The sequence below is a fragment of the Strongylocentrotus purpuratus genome, unplaced genomic scaffold (genome assembly GCF_000002235.5).
Source record: "Strongylocentrotus purpuratus isolate Spur 01 unplaced genomic scaffold, Spur_5.0 spur5_scaffold_8, whole genome shotgun sequence".
Taxonomy (NCBI): domain Eukaryota; kingdom Metazoa; phylum Echinodermata; class Echinoidea; order Camarodonta; family Strongylocentrotidae; genus Strongylocentrotus; species Strongylocentrotus purpuratus.
The window spans coordinates 9,343,354-9,362,292 of record NW_022145614.1 but is presented as its reverse complement, the minus strand read 5'-3'; the positions used below and the strand labels follow the sequence as shown (position 1 = coordinate 9,362,292).

The 18,939-nt window shown below is 38.6% G+C and overlaps 1 protein-coding gene across 1 annotated transcript; it reads right to left on the bottom strand.

The window, feature by feature from the left end:
- Nucleotides 1-924: 924 nt before the first annotated feature.
- LOC579899 (opsin Rh5) lies at nt 925-16,917 on the bottom strand. Its single transcript, XM_030975326.1, has 2 exons — nt 14,529-16,917; nt 925-1,919 (listed from the first exon to the last, which is right to left on the bottom strand). Exons 1-2 carry the CDS (start codon nt 15,544-15,546, stop codon nt 1,777-1,779), a joined length of 1,161 nt encoding a protein of 386 aa, XP_030831186.1. The 5' UTR covers nt 15,547-16,917; the 3' UTR covers nt 925-1,776.
- Between the last annotated feature and the right edge of the window lie 2,022 nt (nt 16,918-18,939).

Below are 18,939 nucleotides of genomic sequence, written 5' to 3'. Positions count from 1 at the left end.
ACACCGATACATATTAATACAAATTAAATAATAGGCATATTAAATAGAAATTCATTATTTGTAATTGACCATAACGTGAAATATAAAAACAAATCATTAACGTAGCTATATATGTCATGTGTAATTAACACCCATTACGATGAAATCCCACAATCATTCATTAAGGTGAGAAATTCAACAAATGGTATACCTGACTTTCATTTAAAACGAGTATTTGTTAAGTTAGAGTCTTTAGGTTGTTTAATTATGAAAATTATGAAAAATACAGAAAATTATGCGAATTATCGATCTATTTCTATTGATATCCTGGCAAGTAAAACGCCTCTCGAACTGATATTTCGAGTTTAGAGAACTGTGCTTTTGTACAGGTGTATGATATACATGTGCTAATGATGATTATTCTGCAGGCTATAGAGGAATATCATAGAATAGTCTGATTACGTCATAGCCAGATTACTACGTAATTATTACGTCTTATATGACATCCCGACAAAATTAATGTGACTCTACAATCGGAAGTGTCACTTTAAGATTCATTTCAATTTAGAGTCAGCGGTTAAAAGTTCAAGACTCTTCTGGAAGACTTCGCAAAATATACCAGCGATTGATTTCTACCCGTTATTAGTCCGGGGTAATAATGGTCTCTTGAGATCGTAAAATAGTTCTTGATACCAAGAGGCTCTTCAAATCATCGACTATAGAGTTCGAGATGATAATTAAGATTGAATGCCGTCCCTGACAATCTTTCTCGCATTACGGTCAGACGGGCCTGGTCTACGGCAGGAATTAACTTCGCATTCGTACTCATCAATTTGGGCCTATTAGTATTCAATCCATGCCTTTTTTCAATGATCAAAGTTTAGTTTTAAAAGGGAATCCCGATGTTGACTGACGCGTGGAAGATTCATATCAAAGTTATGTTAATCCGTCATGCTTACATATTTTTGTCCAACACCTCTCCCTGATTTTGCTTCATCTTCGTTGCGAATTGAGATCTCAGGGTCTTTTCACGTCATATCTAGGCCAGAAATGCACCTGGCCCTTGTCATTCAGTTATGCTTCTTCAAATGTTATCATTTTACAGGCCTAGTCTGCAGTGATTAGGCAGATTCCATCTAGCCTAGCTATCTGGTGCTTCACGATACGCTGTCTTCTTCTATTCGTCTTCAAGAAGTCTTTAATTCAACTAGCGACCGCAACTCCGTCATCGCGGCTATTACAGCTAATTTGATCAAGGAATCCTCTTTGCATTTTGTAATTTGAAGATCACCTTGCGAAACGTTTCGACCCTTGCCAAACCGCAGAGAAGATCCTTGAAGATGGAGAGCAACAGCGCCCAAGAACTCTACCGAACTCGCCGCATCCTGGACTCAGTGGTAGAGTAGGGGTCTAGTGACACAGAAGTCCCAGGTTCGAAACCACAGTGATGCGCTAATGTCCTTTGGTAAGGCATTGATCCTCATTACCCACTCTCTCGAATAGATTTTAAAAGTATAGGTACGTCTGATTGCGTTATATTATCCTCTCTTAATCACGTTGATGGCTTAGAGGTCGAGCAGTGGCATTGTAACTGGGAGGTCACGGGTTCGAACCCAAGTTGATGCGCTAGTGGGCTTTGGTCATTATGGTTACGCAGTAATCCTCAGTATCAAGTCATTACCAAGCCCCCGAAGAGGACCGAAACCTGAAGGTCCATCTCTTTGCTTACCTACAAGCATATACTGCTCTCTTAGCAGTCAGATTAACGATGTCATCATTCAAGCGATGTCCGGACCATTATTTGAGAGGCTCCTTCTTGGTGGAGTGGTTGTTGCCGCTGACGATGTGTGTCATCTGTTTGTTGGAGATGATCCTGCGAAGAAATTTAGCAGGTTGGTCGATGTCCGCAAAGCGACACTGGATGATGCAACGGAGGACATCTGCAAGAAGAATGTCAAAGACAAAGACGAAGAAAAAATGTTATCATTATATTGGCACCGATAAAAGGAAGAAAACAGTATTTCAGTTTAATAGGAGTCAATATGATATAGTGATGTAGCGCCTTTATGCGCAAAACATGACCATGATGACGAGATGTTTTAACAAGAAGACAACAAAAAAGAACTATGAATGGACTTAATTGTACCTTTACAGTACACATTGACAAGGGGAAAGAGATATTATTTAAAAATTAAATAAAACACTTCGACTGTCTTACAATTTTGTATTGACGTAAAAATACCGATGCACTTGTGAGGAATTGACGATCTCATACTTAATGTAGATTGATTAGAGATCACTTTGTCAATAACAAACAATTATTATCGTTGACATGATTGATGTCTCAACATGGTCAATTAACCCACAAAGGTTTTCTAAATGAGTCATGACTAGCGTTCAAGTTTAACCTACATTGCTAATGATCTATAACCCAAATAACTGTTTTGACACGGGGGTAGCCATAGCAGAGGAGAAAGTAAATGACCCCCATCACAATTCTGCTTCAGGAAATTCAGTCTGGTTCATAGGGTCCGAGAGATGGACACAAGGGACCAAGGGGCTCTCCGGACAGAAGAGGAGGGGGTCATGGTTGGGCTGATTATGAGATGACCACCTCTAAGAATTACCTCCGAAAACTACTGTGGAGCCCCACAGAATACCCCCCCCCCTATTTTTTTGTATATCTTTGACTATGTATGTATGACACAAGTATATTTCTAGCCCCCATATAGTCCCTCCTCTTAGTTAATTAGGTACCCCCTCCTGCGAGAGTGGCCTCACCCACAACTAACCTAAACACACCAGCTGGGATACCAGGAGTGGCTTCTCACTTTGTTTTGCCATGCATCCTAGTCAACACCCTTCTTATTTTGTCTTCCTTTAATAGGTAAGAAAGAATCTTATATTATTCAATTGTGTTATATTCTTGTTGTTCATAATATGTGTATTTCTAAACTATTAGCTTTACTATTCACATATCTTGTATTACTGTGTAAAAAGAGATATTAATGATCTTTGCCAATGACTTGTTGGATTATATGACATGTGGACTATGAGAGGAGATATAAGAAATGCCATGTGGGAAGAGATGCCATGTGGGGAGAGATAATGTCATTGATGAACATAGTAATCACTTGTAGAAGTGATAGGAAAGTATTATCGTGTGTGTGAGATTGATGATTATGTTGTTTGATTTAGACAACATTTTAAGTAAGTTTTGAGAAGAGAATATACTTTATTACTGTCAGTATATTTGTCTTTTGCTCGATATTCATGTGTATAATTATATATATTCTTAGCCAAGGACATGTGCCATTACTATGCATTATACCAAAGCACATTGTTACCTATTCTAGTTCGAGTTAGATACAGTTTTGATAGCGAAATGAGTGGTTCAAGTCCAGATTATCTTTAACTTTCAGTATTATGGTATGAGTGAGTGTGGACGCACCATGTGTACAATACTAGTGTGTTATCGGGAAATGGCAGTGCAAGCAGTGTAAACACAACTTCTTATCAAAGTTCTTAATCCCCTCCCCCAAGCTTTGTTTGCTTTTTGACCCATGCTGGAAAATGGTATCTTAGGCGGGAATGAAAGTTTGGTAGAGTCAGCAAGATTGCTAAATGAGAAGACAAAGGATTTCTGTTGGGGAATACATTTGTTGAGAAACACATGGTCACACTGTCTAGTAGTTAGCTAGAGTTGAATTGGTTGATGGAATATTGAAGTTGAAGACTTGTATAATCACAGTGTTAAACTCACTGTATTATATTGTTAGGAATGATAATTCAGGTTAAATGTTATTGGGAATTAGTCACTCTCTCTCTCTCTCTCTCTCTCCTCTCTCTCTTTGTACCCCCCCCCCCTTTTTCCCCCTCTCTCTCTCTCTCTCTCTGTATCCCCCTCTCTCTCTCTCTATTTCCCTTCTCTCTCTCTCTCTCTCTCTCTCTGTATTGTTTACCCCTCCCCTTTCACTCCCACTTTACTTTGTATATAACCATGAAATGAATATACATGTATTTAGTAAAACTATTGGTTGTTGATATAGATTAGAATATGAACTATGTATGTGTAGATGAGATTACAGTTAGAGGAAATCGTAATGGGTTGTAAGTTTGCTAGAGCTATATAATTAGTGCAGACTGCAGACTAAGACTATTTGCCAGTTCTGTGAATATTGTAAGGAGTTTAGGATATAAGTTGTTGAAGATGTATCTTTTCAAGCTCAGTAGTCTCGCTGAAAAAGGCAGTATTAGATCAAAGTGATGCAGATGCCTATTGGAAAATACATGAGCTATAGTTAAGGAAGAGTTATAAGTTTATTCAGTATTAATGTGAATACCTAAGACAAGAAAGTGACTTGTGAATTTAGGGATTAGAGAAGACTGAGAGTAGAATTGCATTCTAAGGGTCTATGTGTACAGTGGATCCTCAGTCTTGGAGCGTAAAGAGTAGGAAGTATTAGGCAATAGTAGAGGGATGATTATGCCAACATTCTTGTATTAGGTCTATATATGTGATTTCTTGAAAGAGACGCTAAGTGAAGAGTTATATGATTAGAAGCTAAAGTAGATTGACTGATACCGCAATGTTATAGACATTTGATAAGGGTTAAGTTATTTATTAGTAGCCAAGTTATGATTATGAGATCGATGAAGAGTTGCACTTTTACATAAAGCATGGAAGTAAGGATAGTTTCGTTTAGAGATAGTAAAGTAATGAAACTAACCAGATGATGTTCTTAGTGATATAGTAAGAGAACACGGAGAGCTAATGAATTCAATGTATGCGAACAGGTAGATTTATTTGTGTTTAATACTTGAAGAGTATTGTTATGCCATTTGATCTTATATATGTTATTGTAAGAAAAGACTGTTATTGTAGAAGATTAAGTAATAAAGACTTTGTTTTGCCATGCATCCTAGTCAACACCCTTCTTATTTTGTCTTCCTTTAATAGGTATGCCCCCTCCCTCGGGGTGTGGGCGCTACAAATTTGGCGACCTTGCCAGGACGGCCATCGTCGAAGAGACACGAGGATGATGTGTCGTCCTATGACACGAACAGTTGGATAATCGAAGAAGCAGTGATGTAACGATTAGGATAAAAAGGACCAGAAGTCAGAGAGCCGGAGAAGACCATCCCTGATTGGAAATGAGGTTGGCTCAGCATCAGAGAGAATGGGACAAGCTGCAGAGAGGAGAAAAGGCTACTACGAGCGTGCAGTATGCAGCAGGGTGCTACAGCAAGGGGATAGGGCCCTGGTGCGAAGTCTGGCCCCGCCAGGTGGCCAAGGAAAGCTTCACCCTTACTGGGAGGAAATAGATGGCGGAGAAGTGAGTGGAGTCAAGGATGTCCAGGGGTTCTCCAAGCCGCCACCCTCAACAGCCCAGCCACGGCCTGCACCGTTCCAGTACCGGTATGACCCACCATTCTACCTCCCCATCAAAGGCCATTACAGATGCAGACGCAGTAGCCCACCAGCAACCAACCCACTACCAACAGCAGATGACAAAAGACCAGCTGAAATTTTCCTAGCGAGCGAGTCAATCATTGAGGAATGCCTCAAACAGAGTCTTTTTTTTTTTTTTTTTACAGTAGATGCATCGATGTATAGAATCATGTGTGTTGTTTAGTAAACCAGAAATACAAGTAACGCGAAGGAGTAAGATGAAACAAGTTGTAAATCGTTTCATGAATTGTGGTGTAATATAAGGAAACAAGCGATGACACTCGATAGTGATCAATTGATCTTTGTGATAAAGTCTTCGGGATGAGTCGCGAGCTTCCCAAGAAACCTTCACCGTTTGTCAGGCGCGCCCGTAGAATGGGTTAATGTTTCGCAAAGTTTATTTGTATGGAAGAAAAAGCCACGTAATTCTGATACGATATTATGATATGTAATTCTGAGACTTCAAGTACCTATTAGGTTTCGCTATAACAAGTTGCAACAAGTGTATATATGAACTCGATGTACTACATGTATTTCGCAGAAGAATTGGAGCACGATGATCTGTCAGCGTTGCAAGGACATAGACTTTCATGGACTTTGGTGATAAGTCTCACCTCCCTGATCTGTCCTAAGTTCATGACGACATTGAACAAGAACTATATGAACGTTAGAAATGTTATACTATAATGATGAATTGATGTAAATGTTTGAAAGTTGAAATGTCCAGGAGACATTTATTTTTGGAGGGGAAGGTGTGGAGCCCCACAGAATACCCCCCCCCCCCTATTTTTTTGTATATCTTTGACTATGTATGTATGACACAAGTATATTTCTAGCCCCCATATAGTCCCTCCTCTTAGTTAATTAGGTACCCCCTCCTGCGAGAGTGGCCTCACCCACAACTAACCTAAACACACCAGCTGGGATACCAGGAGTGGCTTCTCACTTTGTTTTGCCATGCATCCTAGTCAACACCCTTCTTATTTTGTCTTCCTTTAATAGGTAAGAAAGAATCTTATATTATTCAATTGTGTTATATTCTTGTTGTTCATAATATGTGTATTTCTAAACTATTAGCTTTACTATTCACATATCTTGTATTACTGTGTAAAAAGAGATATTAATGATCTTTGCCAATGACTTGTTGGATTATATGACATGTGGACTATGAGAGGAGATATAAGAAATGCCATGTGGGAAGAGATGCCATGTGGGGAGAGATAATGTCATTGATGAACATAGTAATCACTTGTAGAAGTGATAGGAAAGTATTATCGTGTGTGTGAGATTGATGATTATGTTGTTTGATTTAGACAACATTTTAAGTAAGTTTTGAGAAGAGAATATACTTTATTACTGTCAGTATATTTGTCTTTTGCTCGATATTCATGTGTATAATTATATATATTCTTAGCCAAGGACATGTGCCATTACTATGCATTATACCAAAGCACATTGTTACCTATTCTAGTTCGAGTTAGATACAGTTTTGATAGCGAAATGAGTGGTTCAAGTCCAGATTATCTTTAACTTTCAGTATTATGGTATGAGTGAGTGTGGACGCACCATGTGTACAATACTAGTGTGTTATCGGGAAATGGCAGTGCAAGCAGTGTAAACACAACTTCTTATCAAAGTTCTTAATCCCCTCCCCCAAGCTTTGTTTGCTTTTTGACCCATGCTGGAAAATGGTATCTTAGGCGGGAATGAAAGTTTGGTAGAGTCAGCAAGATTGCTAAATGAGAAGACAAAGGATTTCTGTTGGGGAATACATTTGTTGAGAAACACATGGTCACACTGTCTAGTAGTTAGCTAGAGTTGAATTGGTTGATGGAATATTGAAGTTGAAGACTTGTATAATCACAGTGTTAAACTCACTGTATTATATTGTTAGGAATGATAATTCAGGTTAAATGTTATTGGGAATTAGTCACTCTCTCTCTCTCTCTCTCTCTCCTCTCTCTCTTTGTACCCCCCCCCCCCCTTTTTCCCCCTCTCTCTCTCTCTCTCTCTCTGTATCCCCCTCTCTCTCTCTCTATTTCCCTTCTCTCTCTCTCTCTCTCTCTCTCTGTATTGTTTACCCCTCCCCTTTCACTCCCACTTTACTTTGTATATAACCATGAAATGAATATACATGTATTTAGTAAAACTATTGGTTGTTGATATAGATTAGAATATGAACTATGTATGTGTAGATGAGATTACAGTTAGAGGAAATCGTAATGGGTTGTAAGTTTGCTAGAGCTATATAATTAGTGCAGACTGCAGACTAAGACTATTTGCCAGTTCTGTGAATATTGTAAGGAGTTTAGGATATAAGTTGTTGAAGATGTATCTTTTCAAGCTCAGTAGTCTCGCTGAAAAAGGCAGTATTAGATCAAAGTGATCCAGGTGCCTATTGGAAAATACATGAGCTATAGTTAAGGAAGAGTTATAAGTTTATTCAGTATTAATGTGAATACCTAAGACAAGAAAGTGACTTGTGAATTTAGGGATTAGAGAAGACTGAGAGTAGAATTGCATTCTAAGGGTCTATGTGTACAGTGGATCCTCAGTCTTGGAGCGTAAAGAGTAGGAAGTATTAGGCAATAGTAGAGGGATGATTATGCCAACATTCTTGTATTAGGTCTATATATGTGATTTCTTGAAAGAGACGCTAAGTGAAGAGTTATATGATTAGAAGCTAAAGTAGATTGACTGATACCGCAATGTTATAGACATTTGATAAGGGTTAAGTTATTTATTAGTAGCCAAGTTATGATTATGAGATCGATGAAGAGTTGCACTTTTACATAAAGCATGGAAGTAAGGATAGTTTCGTTTAGAGATAGTAAAGTAATGAAACTAACCAGATGATGTTCTTAGTGATATAGTAAGAGAACACGGAGAGCTAATGAATTCAATGTATGCGAACAGGTAGATTTATTTGTGTTTAATACTTGAAGAGTATTGTTATGCCATTTGATCTTATATATGTTATTGTAAGAAAAGACTGTTATTGTAGAAGATTAAGTAATAAAGACTTTGTTTTGCCATGCATCCTAGTCAACACCCTTCTTATTTTGTCTTCCTTTAATAGGTATGCCCCCTCCCTCGGGGTGTGGGCGCTACACTACTTTATTGTAATGACTTGTAAGTGAAGTGTAATTCCTCTTTCGATTCAAAATACAAGGAGGGGTATCCGTATTTCTTATTTGTTTTAACTTGGTATTTGTCTGGCTCTATAGAGTGCAATGGATGTACTCGAGGGACCAATGGACCTCCTAATGAAAATGGATAGGGTCATGGTTGAGCTAACTTTGAGATGACTACCTCTAAGAGTTACCTCCGAAAACTGCCTAATTGGTCAAGAATTATAAATTGAGTGTAATTCCTTTTCTGATTCAAACTACAAGGAGGGGCTATCCGAATTGATATTTGTTGTGCGTCTGGCTTATAGAGTCTGACAGAAGGAGAAGGATAGAGGATCATGGTTGAGCTCATTTTGAAGTGCAGTTCCTTTTTTCATTTTAAGATACAAGGAGTGGTATCCTTATCCAAAACAATTATACTTAAAGAGAAGGTTGAGTTCTGGGAAGGGGTAAAAAAATAATTTGTGAGCGTTATCATTGTTATTATGCAAGGGTGGAAGAACATCAGATTAAACATGTTCCCTGAAAAGCATGGCTCTTCAAATGCCTTCATATTCTAAATATGACATGAAACATCGTAAAAATCGGGGGTAGGTTTTTTCGTCACATGTGCTCGTGTAGTCCCATATACATCATTCTGTGTACGTGCTTGTAACTTTGCCAAGATTTGGCCAAATTTCTTATCATTTTGATGATTCCAGAACCTTGCAATGCACACGAATATTTATATACTAGATGATCAACCTTTTCTGATAGATTCCACACCGTTTCTTTCACAGTGCAATCACATGACCAGAACTCAACTTTATCTTTAAATTTGCTTGTGCTTTAACAGGATTTTGATTGTTCATCCGTGAGAGAAATTGCAAAATGACACTTAAAGGAAATTAGTCTAACCGTAATCTTTAAACCACAATTCAATATTTTTCTTTTGTCTTTACTTTCAGTGTTGGAACTAATTAATCAAGAGGTGGGGGTGTCGCGGTTTATCACTTCTTTTTTTAAATTCCGCTTCTATTCATTAAGTCTCTTCTCCTTTTGTTGAAATGAAACAAAAGTAAACATCTTTGATACAACTGACATAAACTCTACTGGGAATGGTGACCAGGGCAAGGAGTTGCCCCGGTCATCACGGTCTTGATTTCAAAGTGAATCCTCCCTGTTTTTAAAACTAAAAACTAAAGCATATTCGGAGCAGACGACACCCGCCTCCTCCCTCCTACTTCTCCGATGCATCGTCTTCCAATATTGGAATTTCCTTACAAGACGTTGACCCCACATACACTTTCTGTGACCTGGCGCACTGAGGTGCGTTCACACTGTGCTTGCATTCTTGACTTCTCAAACTCCTTGTAACAATGTTTCAAAGTGTATGGGGTCCATCCTCACAGGACGTTTTCTTGGCTCACTGATCGAGGCCTCTAACTTTGAAAAAGTAGAACGCACTCCCACTGCGGGGTGCACAGACATTGCGACACTTTGAATTCAATATTGAATCATTCGAAATTGGGAGGTTGGCAAGTTTCCATTGCTAGCATTGTGCAGTTTTAAAAAGAAGCACTGACAAAGTTTGAGGCGATGAAGCACCCACGGCCGATGCACGAGCTGGGATGCAAAGAGGCATCCCTTTCAAAAGAAGGATGGGCACACCTTTTCACGTGTACGCCATTTTTCCCCACTCTTCCCAGACGTTCATGAATCAAAGAAAATGTTAACATGCTCTTTTCCTCATGAACATCTTAGATTAAGTGATATACACCCTTTCCTTCCCTACCAAACGCCCGCCTCACAGTGAATTCTTTATATTATGTATTATCTACAAACTGAATAGTACAATACTCATTTCTGTTCACCTCGGAATTGCTGACACCATTTTTATTATCCTTTTTTCTTCTTTATTTCATTGTTTTTTCCTTTCATATAGGCGGTCACAAATCACACCCAATCCTGTTATATTCTCACCTTTTAGCCTTTTTCTTTCTTCTCGATGTGTTTGTTTGTTTAAAACAGCACTGCGATGAAAGGATCCTTCTTTCCCAATTGTTCTCGACATACAATAATAATATTTTACATATCGAGTCCAAACTCGCGGACAGATCTTATTTTTATGACACGAAACATCTGCATTTTTCGAACGCGGGGCCGGGTTATGAATGAAAACAGCCAGAAGGGAAATATTCAACTTGACTTTGAGCCCGGCTCATTTCCCACGCGAGCTCTGATATCTAATTGGTATCCCGTATGGTGTCCTTAGCTCATGGTAGACAATTAGAAATCGAAGTTCTCTCTTTTCATGTTGTGGTTTCTTGGCATTGTGATAAGATTCCCAAGTGTGTGTCTCTCTCTTCGATGATTTGATTTGAATTTTAAAAGCACATTCATTTCCTTCTGCCGAAGTATGTTATAATAAACAATAACACAATAAACATTGCAAAGAAGGAAGCACAGATTCCCGAAAACGGAACTTCTGTTTGGAGCGCAACTCAAGATATCATTTGCATTTCAAATGGAACATTTTGAAAATAATGTTATTTTTTAAATAATCAATTTCGTTTCCTCTATATTCCCTCTTTATGCACTTTGTAATTGATTTGTTAAGTGCCCCCTTACAAAAATGCATTATAGATATTGATATTTGTATCAGGAACAATGGGGCATCTGTGTGAATCTTTGTTATACTAAGAAGGAAGTTTATCTTAACCCGCATGTTTATTAATGAGTAATTCGTCAAATACTAACTCGGGTCATTTGCTACTGCTTTTCGAATTCTGATGGATGCGGACGTTGTCCGATAAAAATCTGTCTGGGGCAGATAACACAGTCATTGAAATATTGTAACTTATTGTTCCAGAAGAAATGCATTCGAAATAAACATTTCCATTACTTCCCTAAGACATTTTTCTGTTTTCTTCCAAATCATGAACACAACATTTAGTTAAATAATCATACACAAACAATGAGTCAAGGTTTTACCCATTCCCGCGCCAAAATTGTTTCATATAATTTAATGTTGACATTCTATTGTTCAAAATACCTTTTTACCGGTAGTTGTTCATAAATTTGAACATTGGGTATACGCGCTTCGAGAGTATTTTACACATCCATATGATTCTTCTTGAATCAAGCGATTATTGATATCATCTAACGCCTTCCTTGATTTAACCATGGAAACATAAAGTAAGATAAGCCCATGAATGATTTAACGATACCAGCACAGTATATGTATCATGTCTGTGGGTAGTATTATCTTCCAAACCGTGTTAATAACCTCAACCACTACCGGTGTTATGTTCATGACCAGGACCGGTTCGGGGTTATATTCTTCTTATCTTCGATGAGTAAGAATGAGTGGGTTGGGTTATATTCTCATTAAAGATTAAAACACTAGTACAGGTCATGTGAATCAAACTCTGTTGAGGTTATTGTGAAAAGTTAGATACTTATTACTAGACATTTAAAAAAATAAAAAAATCTGTTTTCGTGTTTATTACGTTTTCTTTGCGTTATTAGGTTTGGCAATTATGACATCGATAACAAATATAATCAATCTTGCTGAGAAATCACATAGAGTGAAAAAGTTTTAACACCACAGAAATAGATATATGGGACTACTAATATGTAGTAATCATGATTGGGTCCAAAATAATTCAAAATTCAACATTACATGTACACATGTTTTGGAATATTATAGGGCATTTAAGGAAGCAATCCGTTTCATTTAACATTGGAACTAGTATACAGGTATGTGATATTTCTTCTACATAATAGGAATAGAAAGAATGTGAAAACCCCCACAAAATATTTCCCATCTTTATAAGAAATCGAACGTCTCTTTAAACGGTTGTAAAGAAGACAACAATGCTTTAACGGCAGGAAGGATGTGGGATTAATGTTGTTTGTATTTTTTTTCTGTTTGTACATGTAAGTGGGAAGGAAATGTAGGAGCTGGAAAACAACACCACTCCTTTTTAGGGTTGTAGTTTAACCTGTTTAGAGCAGCAAATTCTGAGTTCATAGTTGAATTTGGTTAAATATCTCGTTCAGTTGGTGTTATTCATATGACACCTTTGGTGCACCTTTGGTGTCATGCCCGCTTTATATTTGTTTTGTAAAAATTATTAATTAATTATTCAAGTTACATCCATCATAGGATATCATAAACACGCTATTGTGTAAATAAGTTGAGGATTACATCTACATGTATGTTGCAGATTTCTAAAATAATTATTTAAAAAAAATCAGTTTTTAGTGCAGACAAAAGGGAGGGGTTGATTCAAATGATTCACCATTTTCCTTTTAGAAAGTACGTCCCACAATTTTCAAACTATTCATTCCATCTCGTATGACAAAGAAACTGAAAATACTATAGCACCTGATTTTTCTTCGAACTCCGGCATAAACGCATCAAAGTCATCTTATCAAATCGATCAATCATATTTAAAAATGCATTTTTACGCTTTGAACCCCATCAAATACTATACTCCGAAATTTCAACTTATCTTCTCAATCTCCTTAATATTCATATATTTTGAAAGTTATTCAGTAATCACCTGTGCTTAGTTGCACTTTGAAGACGTCATTTAGCTTAACGAGATTAGATTACCATGTAAGGAGTTTACACCTCGGGGTTGAACCGGTAGGGGTGAACTTATCCCCCTGATTGGTTGCGGTTTTCTAACAACGGGGGTCGCCTCAAAGTATACCCACTCAGTTCAAGGCTTCCATTCATAAATTCTTAATAAGCGTGGCAAGCGATCTTTTTTCTTTCTTCTTTCTTCTTTTGGTTAGCATTGAGGTTATGATTGATGGTGACAGGTTGGTATAATTATGATTATAATTGTTTAATTCAGTCCATGTATCGGGGAAATGCTGCTTGTTCAAGAATTAGACCACTCCAGCTAGCTCAATGGAAAAAGGAATGTCATTGAGCTGCCAAACGACATGAAAACATTTCTGAAGTGCCGAAAATAATACGAGAATACCGTTTTCTTTATACCACTGGCGCGCATTAATTCAATTATGTTATCCATTCTGAGAGTGATTTATCACCCTATAAAGAAAAGAATGCCACATTTTGCACATTTTTGTTCTACAAAGTTAAACAAAAAATGATAAACTCATATGAGTTTCAGCGTCGTTGAAAGTTAGGAAAATGTGTACCGTGATTCGAAAAGTTTACTGCAATCATTTTAGTAAGAGTTTCCCTCTCAATCATTGCCTGATAGTTATATTACATCCATTATATTTGAACTCAACTTGATATAAATTAGTTATATTAATAGTAGGGATATAGGCCTAAATAATATTTGATAAACAAACATTGTTTCAATTATCACAATCTTGTTGGTCTAATGTTTAAACTTATCATGTCATCTGCCAACACCAATTCATGATGAGCAAGACCCTCTCCGCTGTTAAATCTTTGAAACTCGTGGGTTAAATTCGGGCAGAGTTCAATTAAAAGTAAATGACTCTGAGGCATATTGTTTAACCTAGGCCTATGTTTTTATAATAGGTGGATAGCTTCTTCTATCGGTTTTCTAGGAAACAAATAAAAGGATATTCAGGTATGGGTACTGTAATTTGTAATTAATAGGCTACTGTTTAAAGGCTTTTAGGTTTAATGTTGTATTATATTGGGACAGAAGCGGATACCAGCGATAGTTTTAAAAAAACATGATTTTTATAAACATCATCGTAGTTTTTAACAAATTGTGTATGATGAGTAAAAAAAAAAGTAAAAGAAAGACATTTGATTTTCCTCCTTCTTTCTCTATCTCCTCTCCACTCGCTTCCCTTTTCGTAATCACTCACAGCACTGAGATCGTATAACATGTATACGTCTATCATGCTTTCTTACCATATAGGCCCCTATAAAAAGGCTAATCATTTAAATGGGAAGCTACCGAACGCGAAATAAAAATAATTATGGAGAATAAATTGTTTCAATTACGATTGAGACTTACTTTTAAAGTGCGGATGTTTGGTCGCATAGATGAATGGGTTCACACAACTCCCTAGGAGGTATATAGCTCCAGCATAAGGCACCAGGTGGTCACTCCCTGGTATCATCAACGAGACGCTGTACGGCGTCAGGCACAGGAAGAAAGCGATCACGACATAAAACAAATTTCTCGTGATCTCAATCTGTCGTCTGCTAAAATGTTGCTTGGTTTGCTTCCTGTTTAAGTCCTGGAAATACTTATCACCCTTCTCCGCCGATTCCGACGTACGCGACATGGGCGGCGACGTCGCAACGGTGTCGGATGGCGTCTTAGGCGGAAAGGATGACGACGATGGTTCCGTTGATGACATCGATTTCATGTGACGTCGCACGTAGGCGAAGATTTTCACGTAGCAGACGACGATGATGACGAGAGGACCGGGGTAGAAGATGGTGGCAAGCATCATGTCGTAGATGTTGGCGTTGGCGTTGTCGGTGTGCTTTGGTCCGCAGCGGGTGTACTTCTCATCGAACCCGATCTCACCGATGGAGAACATAGGCGGGAAGACAGTGAAGACTGTCGGCACGATCCAGGTCAGGAGTGTCGTGAAGACAAGGTTGCGGGTTCGATAGAAGCTACGGTAGCGGTGACTAGGCTGAGTGACGAGGAATAGACGATTTAAGGCAATCGCAGCCAGGGTAAAAATACTGCATCCAGATGAGATGATGCTGCTTGCCGCGGCGATCGAACACGTCCAGTCGGCGATCGGGTACCGCTCCGTGCTCAAGACGGCGATGACGTGGAATGGCATGAGAATACAGGTGAACATATCGGCAACGCTGAGGTTGACGACATACACGTTAGTCGCTGTCCGGAGCTTTCTCGAGAGCGCGACACCGGCGATGACGAGGCCGTTTCCTAAGAGACCGACGATGGCAATCAGACCCGACACCGTGGCAAGAAAGATCCTCTCCGAGTAATGAAGGGGACTCTCGTAATCGTACGGTGCTTCCGTGACGACGAAGTCCGTTTCATTCATGATGACGTCTTATGTTTTGTGCCTTGATAATGCGAAAACAGTGACTTATCTTTGTTTATGAGCGATATTTAACCCCAACACGTTTTCAAACTAAGCTGAAGTACATTTAGAAGTGATAGGATGTATGGATGTCAAAGCAAAAAACAGTGTCTGCGATCTTGTAATCAGATAATTTCTCTCACCTGCTGATTTCCTGGTGTGACCTCATAGACTGACATGAACAAAACAATAAGCCTTTGTGACGTATACGACGCTCAAGATCATGGCAACTTAATCTTAATACATTGATTAACGTAACGTCGGTCGCGTTGCTCAGCTCAAAAAACCTGATCACCATTACTTCATTGTCAAAAATCGTCAATGTTTAACATAACTTATCATCTAAAATGTCAATCAGTTCGTAAAAAAATTCCGAGGTATGAACAAATTAATATTCCTTGATTGCTTCAGCCTCTTTTGAATCAAGGAAGGATATCGTTCACCTAATCTCAACACTCGAGTTCGTTAAGGCACGTTTAATTTAATGTCAGTTCCTCTTCACGACAAAGAAAAATATCTTTAACGTATTATGACACCGAAGGGTATGGTGAACTTCCTTTAAAGAGTTACAAATCCAAGTCTAGCTACAAAAACACATACATTGAACAAAATGTCTTTCCAGACTTCGTAATGTCATCTGAGATCGAATTACCAGAGGCGTCGAAGGTGACTTGGTGGGACCAGCAATAATCGCAATATTTCAACTTTTTTCAAGAATGCTGTCAATGTCCGCGATTTATCCTCTTCAGGGTTCGATGTCACTTCAAATTCCAGGTGTTTCCAAGAGCAAAGATGTTGAGGATGACAGCAAATTAGGGTTAATGAACCACGGTTGTGGAGCTTTCAAACGGATTCAACAAAAATCTGCTTCAAAATCCAGCTATCTGTAGCAAACTCGAGGCACGACCGATGCAAACAGGATCAGATCCGCCCAGATATATCCTGAATGTACTTTCAGTTCCTCTGGGGAGGTAATATGATACCTGATAATAGTAGGTTGACACAAATAAGGAGTAATGTATACTTTTGCGACTCAGATTGGTTAAAAACACCACTTTTAATAGCTAAGTATGTGCAGAGGATAAAACACGCAGTTTCCAACTCGAAACGATGACAGACGACGCGAAATAACCACCGATTGGCAACAACACTACAATTTATAGATTTCTATCCCCTTCCTCAAATACAAGGTCAACTCGAGCTCGTTATTTGCTACCGTGCGTCGGTTGACGAATCCTTTTGGCAATGAAGTGCTCCTTTCATTTCTGGCCAAGCCTCGACAACTGCGTCCGCATAACGCAAAGCCCGACTACAAATGCTACTACGCTGACAGACGTATTCGTCGGGATGGCTGTGGTGGTGCGCCATCACCGGTAAACTTCACTCCCAGCTGTCTCCGCGATTACAATGACTTTCTTGTAGCCCAAGAGTTCACTACGCCTACTTGATCAGCCCCGATCTATTTGCAAAATAGAAATATCCCTTGTATTCGAAATATTGTAAGGGGTTCTTCCTTGATGGCCCCCGAGGCTAAAAATATGAGAGAAGTGTTCGTCTGGAAATCACCGTGTTGGGTATCCATCTATTAAGTTATCCTTAGATCTTCCGGTTTTGTGGGGGCCCTTTTTACTCATAGTTTTCAAATTATAGTGAATCGTGGTATACGTGAGCCGCTAAAGCTGATTTCCTTGTTTTCCAAATTGATATCAGGGTTCGACTGATCTAACAAAATTACTGTCATTTTTTTATTTTAACCTCTCGAACTCGATTACATCTATTTCCGAGAAAAAAAAATCAACTCAAAGGCAATTATAGTCCAATAGAAATCATGTTCAGATTACGTAATACGTTTAAAAACACTTTGATTAAAAACAATTGATATATAGGAACTCTCTATCATCTCCGAATGATTGTTCTGTAAGTCGATGTATTACACAAATCTAGTATTGTCTTGTCCGAATCATCGATTCCATAAGGAAACAAAATCATTAACATGTCTTAAAGAAACAAGAATTTCACTATGTTGAAGTTAAAGTGACTGATATTTGATATCACGGATATGTGAAGAGAGAGTGAATCTTATTAAATGTAACAATGAAACCCCAATGTTTGTCTTTCCTGAAGATGAAGCCACGAATTTGAATCGTGACAAATAAGAAGAGAAATGCAAAGCAATTTAATAACGTTGATCCGTATATTGAACAGTATAATAGGAGCCAGTGAAAGCCTGGGAGAAACAGAGATAGAGATATAGGGCAGGGAGGGAGAGCGATATCAGAGAGAGAAAGAGAAGAAGAAGAAGAAGAAGAAGAAGAAGAAGAAGAAGAAGAAGAAGAAGAAGAAGAAGAAGAAGAAGAAGAAAAAGAAGAAGGAGAAAAGAAACACAAAGGAAGAATAAAAAGAAAAGAAGAAGAAGAAGAAGAAGAGAGAGAGAGAGAGAGTGGGAGGGGCATGTGAGGGAAGGGGAGGGGTAAGGCGAGGGGGAGCGGGTATTTAGATAGAAACAGACAAACAGAGATCAGAACTAATTCTTTTTGCTGAATTCCCAATTCACCTTGTACAAACCTGGTTTAGCGATGAGGCTCCTATATATTACCCAGTGAGAATATTTAGTCATACCTTGGCGGTGACGGAATAATCTAATTCATAAAAATCCAAGTTTTGCCGCCATAAGTAATGGGTACCCTGGATCTAATATCATATCGTTGACAGCCACGCATGATGACTATATTTACTGCTTGGCGCTGAACCATCTTTGTTCGTAAATTATTCATCGAATAAGTGTACACCGCAGGAATTTTCCCAGTTATCTTGTTATAAAACTTTTCATCAAAAAGAAAATGTACACACGAACGGTAACTATAGGCTATTTCGAGCCGATATCTAATGTAATTAGATAATTATAGATTAAGGATAATAATAGCATGCAAGCTTTAAATTCCGTTTTGCACGATATGTTTTCTTCGATTTCGTTTGACAGAAGCTTAATATGACTCCAACCAGGCGCGTACGCAGGGGGGGGGGGGGTTGAGGGGTTAACCCCCCCCCCCTTTGGTATTTTAATGTGTGTCTTTTTGAGGAAACCCCCCCCCCTTTGAGTTTTTGTTTTCTTTTTAATTAAAAAAAAAAATTATACCCATGGCTGACCTAAAAAAGGTGACCTTACCCCCTCCCCCCCCCCCCAACGAAGAAAAATGTCAAATTTTCAAATTTCGAGACAAAAAAAAGTGTCCTCTTACCCCCCCCCCCCCCCCCCCCCCCCGGCTGGCTGAGTCGTTGCGAAATTTTTGGCCCGATTTCAAAATGTTAACCCCCCTCCCCCCTTGAAAAAATCCTGCGAACACCACTGACTCC